At 50.5% G+C, this 7,975-nt stretch overlaps 1 protein-coding gene across 1 annotated transcript; it reads right to left on the reverse strand.

Annotated features, from left to right (window-relative positions):
* Window positions 1-2,692: 2,692 nt before the first annotated feature.
* si:ch211-284e13.4 (insulin receptor substrate 1-B) lies at window positions 2,693-7,582 on the reverse strand. Its single transcript, XM_056284352.1, has 2 exons — window positions 7,219-7,582; window positions 2,693-5,940 (listed from the first exon to the last, which is right to left on the reverse strand). The coding sequence occupies exons 1-2, from the start codon at window positions 7,580-7,582 to the stop codon at window positions 2,693-2,695; spliced, it is 3,612 nt and encodes a 1,203-aa protein (XP_056140327.1).
* Between the last annotated feature and the right edge of the window lie 393 nt (window positions 7,583-7,975).

The following is a 7,975-nucleotide window of genomic DNA, read 5'->3' on the forward strand; positions in this document are numbered from 1 at the left end:
AACTGTTTAAAAATTGTATTATAGTTGTTAAAATGTTAATTTTGTTGCCAGTCGTTTCCTAACAGACATACTAACACATGCAATGCATTAATATCTCAACTGGGTGTTTATCTTGACAGAAAATAGAGTTTACAAACCGGCGGTCACGTGGCCGGTTTAGGTGGGGTTGAAACCCTGGTCGTTCTAGTGTTAAATTCATTATTGTAACGATCACGGATGAATAGGCTCAGTAGCCCTTGGCTAACGGGTCGGACCTTTTAGTCGAGTGGTTGGCGATGTTTCCCGCGGCGCGGGACATACGAGTTCGCGTCCCGGCTGCGGCGGTTCCTGCGGGTAACATGAGAATGAGGATCCTCATCCTCATAACTGTGGACGTAACTTGATGCTTAAAACGTTTCACCCGTTTGCTGGAAGTTGCAGGCGAAAGATTGTCGACAGTTCTGTGCAAGTCGTTGACATTTATCCATGGTAAATCTTGCAGGCATCGCCAAAAAATATGCCATGGTCAATAGCGCGCGACAACAAACAGGAAACTGGTATGACTGCTGCGGCAGAAACCGGAAGTCAGTGGACTACAGTTATGCACAGAGTGGGTGAGAAACAGAGTTACATAATATTAATTGTTATTGGTACTTTGTTCAGACATGCAAACACCACACTAGAGAACCCTTAAGCTCAGCCTGCAAAGTTGTACTTCTTACTTTTGAGTTGACAGTGTTTATAGCTGCCATGTTTTGTACACAAACGGTATTGGCGAAGCTACATAGCATGTACAACATGTCTGCAGTTTATGACAGAGGGAGAAACTACAAAGGTTGCTTTAAACCTGCAGAGGAAGAAGGAATATTCCTACAGTACGTTAGATTATGCAAAACGACATGCGAGTGTGAATATTCACAACATCTTCCTAGCACGAACGCCACTTAAACGATCAATTAAATATAAATGATTCTTTTGATTCCCAGTCAAAAAGATGGCAGGATGTATGTGTGAACATAGTTGTTGATCAACACCCGAAGCTGCTGGTGCAAATGAGGTTGCGGTTCTGAATGATCTGACTGGAGAAGACGCGCAAGCTGTTTGTTCTGTCCACCTCTTGTTAACTGGGAATTCCTTTTTACAACCTTGCCAACATTTTATCATGTCTGCTGCAACTACAACTCACTGGTTAGAGACGTTCTGCTGTGTACTGTCTTCGTCAGTCCACGTTAAATGTACTTCAGTTTACCGCACCAAAGCCTCCCGTTAAATCACCAGTTGATCTGTGTCCTTGCAATGTAAAGGAGCAGTTACAGTTGCCAGGCAGGAGCTTCCAGTCAGCAGTACACATACACCAACATCTACACAGCTGCACATGTTCTGCCCCCTCCTCCTCCGTTTATTCAGAAAGCCTCATTACCAACACACATCAATTGGATTTGCTCTCTAAACAGCCGTTTGTGAAAAGGGTCTACAGAAAGCCCTCAGCCTGGCAGCATGGTACTGCTCACCAAGTTGGCGCTACATTCCATATCAATAAAGGCTTAAACCGGGGGGGGGGGGGTAAGTAGCCTTTATGATCAGATGCTAGTACTTTGTACTGGTTATGCACACGACATGAAGAAAAACAATCACCCCCAACCTACTAACTGATCACAGGCGTTTTCCTATATTTTACATATCCATCCATCCATCCATCCATCCATCCATTATCCAAACCGCTTATCCTGGTCTCAGGGTTGTGGGCATGCTGGAGCCTATCCCAGCAGTTATTGGGCGGCAGGCGGGGAGACACCCTGGACAGGCCGCCAGGCCATCACAGGGCTGCTGCCACACACATATATATATATACTATATATACATACACACACACACACACACACACACACACACACACACACACACACACACACACACACACACACACACACACACACACACACACACACACACACACACACATTCACACCAAGGGACAATTTAGTGCAGCCAATTCACCTGACCTACATGTCTTTGGACTGTGGGAGGAAACCGGAGCCCCCGGAGGAAACCCACACAGACACGGGGAGAACATGCAAACTCCGCACAGAGGACAACCTGGAATGACCCCCAAGGTTGGACTACCCCGGGGCTCGAACCCAGGACCTTCTTGCTGTGAGGCGACCGCGCTAACCACTGCGCCACCGTGCCGCCGTAACAAGTACAAGAAAAACACATTTTAAACGTATTTTAGAACGTATTAAACTTAATTTAACTTAAACTTATTTTAGATATGTCACTGTTTAATACTCTGCCATGCATAAAGGACAAGGACAACAATAAGAGACGTCTTGGGTTGCAAAGGGATAGACATTCCAATTACCTGCTGAATTCTAAGCTACTTTACTCTTCTCCAGAAGGGTCAGTCATATCGACAGCTCTCCCTCTGAGGAGGTCTGTGTGCCCTCCTGTTCTAATAAGCCCACTGAGGCAAATTTGTAATTTGTGGAAATGGATTATACAAATACAATTGACTTGACTTGTAGTTTAGTGGCAAAGCAAACCAGCTTGATAACTTAGAACTACTAAAGTTAATACTTCATAAAAACTGAACATATCAATACACTGCTGCCAGATTTAATTAAGAAGACAAACAGTTAGATACAGGCCTAATGGCTTACTTTTAGAGAGGCATAGTAAACTACAACCCTTAAAGTCCATCAATAACTTGGTCTTATGGTACCCTTCTTTTCATGATATCTTTATAATTATACTTGCTCTTACCTTGACCATCTTTTCTAGTGCTCTGGTGTGCTCTCAGTTCTTCTGACTTATAGAAATCAATACTGGCATAGGTGTTCAGAATGGAGCCAGCACTGCTACCCAAACCAGCTCCTGCAATGTTAAAGGTGGCGGAGGTACGCTCCCCTCCTGCTTGGGGGTTCTCCTTAATAGCCAAGTCAAGGTCAATGTAGTTAAGGCCTTGTTCAGAGGATGAGGAGGAGGCATGCGGCGGAGGTGAGGCAGGCATGGCTGCCTGTCCATTCTCCCACAGTGAGCAGTCCAAACCATGTCGATGGTTCGCTGCCTGGTTGCCCTCTGGGAAGAGGGAGGTAGAGGAGGATGAGTGGTGTGGTAAAGTGGCGGGTGAAATGAATGTGTCTGGACAGTGGCACCGTCGACCCTGTGGGTCGCCTCTGACCAGTCTGCTACTCCGGTCAGGGGATGAAAAGGACTTGGCCGGTGAGAAGCCTAATCTTGGTTCTTGTTCCATAGTTAAGGGTTTGCCTGAATGGATGGCAGGTCTGGCTGTAATGTTAGAACACTGAGGGGAGGGATCTGAATCTTTGTTAAAGGCCATGTCTGTGTTGTCTGTAAATGGGATTGGGATGTCTGCTGGTACTGCAGCAGCCATTGTTATGTTTGTTCTGTACCCTGTGTTGCCCTCAGACCTGCTGTGTTCATCTTTTGCTTTAGAGACAACAGCAGGTGGACCCTGTCGCTGTGGGGCTCTAAATTTGGATCTAACAGGAGTTAGAGGGGATGAGGACTTCCTTATGTCCATACTGACATATTCAGAAGAGGTGGAGAGTGGTGCAGAGAAACTGCGTGGAAGGTTGGCTGGGCTATCATGGCAAAGGCCTAGCTGGTGCAAGGGCCTTAGAGCACCATGACCTGCACGCTGTCCATGTTTTGACCCCAACTGTCTTCCTCTACTGTACTCACAGTCTTCCTTGAACACAATACTGACGTACTCGTCAACATTTTGAGATACTGACGGCAGTAGATTCTCCTTCACCCTGGGCAAGGTGTTGGCTTTGGACATGTCTGTAGACACACTGAGGGGGCGGCCCCTTCTTTGTTGCTGTGGGCTTTTTGATGCACGTTTTGGATGGTGGCGGCCATCTTTGCTGCACATTGCTCCACTCCTACAGTCTGCTCCGGTCCTTAATAAACTTAACCCTCTCCCTGCTGCTGCTGAACTGGATTTGTCTTCCAGGCTTTCACTGCTGGCTGAGCTGGAGGAGAATGAAGAGGAGGACAGAGAGAGTTGACAGCCTCCTGCAGGGCCCACCGTGAGTTTTTTTCTCCTGTTGTATCCTGCTCCCCCTCCCTTTCCAGCACTATCATGGCAGCTGCTATCCTCTTTCTCTTTGCCTTTGTTTAAATCCTCCTCGAAACGGGTGTAGAGGGTGTGTTGATAAGCCCGTGGCAAGGAGAAGTAGGAGTTAACCATTTTTGGCTGCAACTGGTGTTGCTCGGTGTGGGAGGGGGGTGTGCTGCAGGCAGAGCGACTACTGACAGGGGAGATGTTCATGTAGTCACTGGCAGCCCGGCTCTCCATGCTGGCCCTGCTATCCCACATGACCAGGCCGTGTAGGTCTGTGGAACAGCTGCTATTAGGAGACATGACCATGTATCCCTCTGAGGTGGGCTGGTGGATGGACTGGGGGGGTGACACACTGTTGTTGGGGGTCATGGCCATGTACTCATCATCAGTCCCAGGTTTAGGACTGGCATCGGACATACCTACCGAGAGAGAGAGTGAAACAGGAGGAGAGGTCACTCCGGGCAGCATTGACATATAGCCAGTATCAACAGGCACCACTACCTCCACCTCCGCCCTGCTGCACTCAGCCCTCTTCCTACTTTCCCCTGCCACATCATGCTGCTCGCCCCCCATTGCCACACCCTCCGAGCCATGATGCAGATCAGTCGTCTCTCTTTGAGTGCTCCGAGACATAACTGTATATTCTTCATCATCATCGTCCTCTTCATCTTTCTTGTGCAGAGTAAGGCGGTCATGGGCTGCCAAGGGCAGAGAGGCCCTCTTGCTGAACAGTCTGCGTTCTGCTTCACATTCCCTACTGGAAGAACGTCGCAGCATCCGTCGGCCTTTGGAACGCTGGTGGGAACCAAGTAGACTCTCTCGTTGCCCCATGACTATATAGCTGGGGGGACCCTCCCCGGGTGCGTGATGTCCTGTCACCCCATGGGATCCTCCAGGTAGACTGGGGACCAGTAGGGAATGTTCTCCAGGACTGGAGCCGCACTCATCTGAGGAGCCGTAGTCGCTGGGGGAACCCGAGACAGAGACTCTCTGAGAAACACGAGGGTAGGAGCAGATTGACATACCTCCCACAGCCACCCCAACTAGTCCGCACTCTGAGCCATGACCGGAACTGGAGGACAGGCTTGGAGCTGGAGAGGGTGCAGGGTTTGGTGTGTAACGTGCTAGGCTGAGAGTAATCTTAGCAGGAGTTGGAGCTCTGGTGGGCTTGGGCCTCAGTGTGGGTGTTGTAGAGCAGGAACCATTAAGGCTGGGGCTGGAGCTGGCCCATGTCCCTTTGCCACACGCTCCCCCCTCCTCCGACCTGGCGCCAATGCTAGCAGTTCGTGCCCTTGGGAAGCCATGGCGTGACGTGGGTGAAGTGCTGGTGCTGTTTCCTCCTGTTCCAGGGGTCTCGGTCCGTGCTCGTCTCGAGAAGCCCACCTGGCTTGGAGGAAGGTTTGGATGATGACGACGGCTGGGAACACTGATGGGGTTGGAGGCGGTGCCACCTCCACATGAGGTTCCGACGGACTGGGATTTGCTGCGTTGACGAAACTCCTCACTCAGGGCTTTCATAGCCTCTAGCAGGGTCTCATGCATATTCTGCGCAACAACAGAGTCATCCACCTGCATCCAAAACTCTCCGGGGCCCGTAATTGCTGAGCGACCCACCTCGATGAAGAAGAAATTCTCTGAATGGCCACACCTGCGAACATTCATCAGCTGCAGTACCACAGCTGCCACATCAGAGTTGAGTTTGACAAAGTTGACTGTCTTGTCAGTTAGGCACAGCCGGTAGATGCCCACCAAGTTCCTGGCATGTCCGAGGCCTTTGGGCCACACTTTAACTTGCCACACTTCCTTAAAGTTTGGAACAGGAGAGGGAGAACTACACTCTCCACTACTGCCCCAGTCATCAGGAGTTCTGCCTAAAATGCAAATGAGAATAAAGATAACAAAAGAGAATTATTCAGAAAACGAATGGGTTAAAATATCAATAGAAATAAGACAGACATCCACCGATGATAAGCGTAAAACAGAGGACACAAGCTGCTGAACATACTGACGAACATCGTGTTACTTAGATGGCTGCTCTAGTTTTCCTTTAATGCATTTTTAGAAAACAATAAATAAAAATAAATCCTCGCTACTCCGTTAAAATGAGAATATGTGGCATAGCAAATTCTTCCCGTCTCCTGAGCTAGATGCTTTCACTTTGCCAACAGTAAGCAGAAGCTTCAGCAACACTGCTGACCCCCCCCCCATCACCACCACCACCACCACCACCACCACATGATGTTTGAATATAATTTGGCATAATTCCGTCCACCTCCATTCACACAGAGAAATGTAGCAATAAATCATTAGATATTGATGCAGTTTATGGCTTCTTTAGTATCCCTAAGTCTAGACCCTCAGTAGAGAGGGCCTATCGTCCCCAACTGACTTGATTGCAAGAAAAAAACAACAACACTGTAGATGGGTGATGATGATGGTGATGATGATGATGATGATGATGATGATGATGATGATAGTGATGGCGTTCATCTTCAGCATAACGAAACAACGTAAACACGAGAGTGGCCGACAGGCACGCATTTCGCCGGCGAGACCGCGCGGACGATGCCATCTCCTCCCTAAAAGCAGCGCCATGGCACGGGAATGTAGGTTAAGCGGACGGCAGACGGAGCGCGTGCAGAAAAACAAAAACACGGGCTGCGAATGCGTGCGCTGCGCAAATGGCCCATCGATAAAACTCCCATTTCGACGACAGTGGAGGGAGGGAGGGCGGGAAGACGAATAACGGTGAAAAAACATCGCGGCGCTCCGAGCCGCAGCATCAGATGTGCTTCTCGTGAGGGCAAAATGGTCTGCAGCTTTACTACTGCATTCAATCAATGGCCAGCGAGCTAGCGCTGCTCAGACAACACATGCCGCCCATAGCGTGCTGCTGCACAGTCCACCTGCTCCCCCCCCCATCACCCATCCCTTCCCGCCGCGTTGTACACCCGTTTATTCAGACCGAGTCCACGCGTAAAATAAGCCCAGCCGAGCCTGCAGCCGACGTGTTGCTCAAACGACCGAGAGCGAGGCGGGCGAACACGAGCGGCCGAGCGAAACGCAGCCGGTCGAGAGAAAACGCGGCAGGCTAGGCCCGTGGAGCTGGCGGAGGAGGCAGGAGGCGCATCGGCGTGTTTATATCTTACAGTTGCACTGGAGGTCCATCATAGCCTGGTACCACTCGTTCTGCACCTCCTCGCTGTCCGCAGCGATGGCGAAGCTCTCGCTGCGGGTGTACAGGACGATCATGTGTTTGTTCTTGGAGTCCGCCCGCTTGTTGATGTTGAAGCACGTCTCCAGGTTGAGGGATTTTTTGGGGACGGGCGATTTACTACGGAATTTCTTCTCGTTCTCGTAGTACTCCAGTCGAGCGGGGCCGTTCTCGGATGCCGTCCTTAACACGAAAAACCGCCGGTGCATAGATTTGTGCTTGCGGAGGTAGCCGCTTTTCTGCACGTCTTCGTAGCACTGCTGCTGCTGCTGCTGCTGCTCCGCTGCCGGGGTCTCCATGGCAAAGCAGGCTTCTTGTTAAAACGGCGATGAACGGAAGGGGGGCAGATCCTCAGTCCATGTCTCGGCTCTCGCACCGTGCCAGCTACATGACATCCCTCGTCCCTGTTATGGCCACGGCGAAGGGGGGAAGGAAGGCTGTCCAGCGTGCGCCAGTGCTTACGAGCGGCGAACGAGGCAAACCATGCTGGGATCCCGTCTCCCGTCTCGCGTCTCGCGTCTCCCGTCTCGCGTCTCGCGTCTCCCGTCTCACGCTGCCAGCGGAGCGGCAACGCGGTCTGCGCACACGCGTGCACAGCGTCCTCCGATGCTCCCCTTGTTGCCCGATATCCCGATATCCAATCCGGTCCAATCACAGCTTACTTCACGTGCATGAGGACGTCGCCCGTCTTC

Source organism: Lampris incognitus, chromosome 8 (genome assembly GCF_029633865.1).
Source record: "Lampris incognitus isolate fLamInc1 chromosome 8, fLamInc1.hap2, whole genome shotgun sequence".
Lineage (NCBI taxonomy): Eukaryota > Metazoa > Chordata > Actinopteri > Lampriformes > Lampridae > Lampris > Lampris incognitus.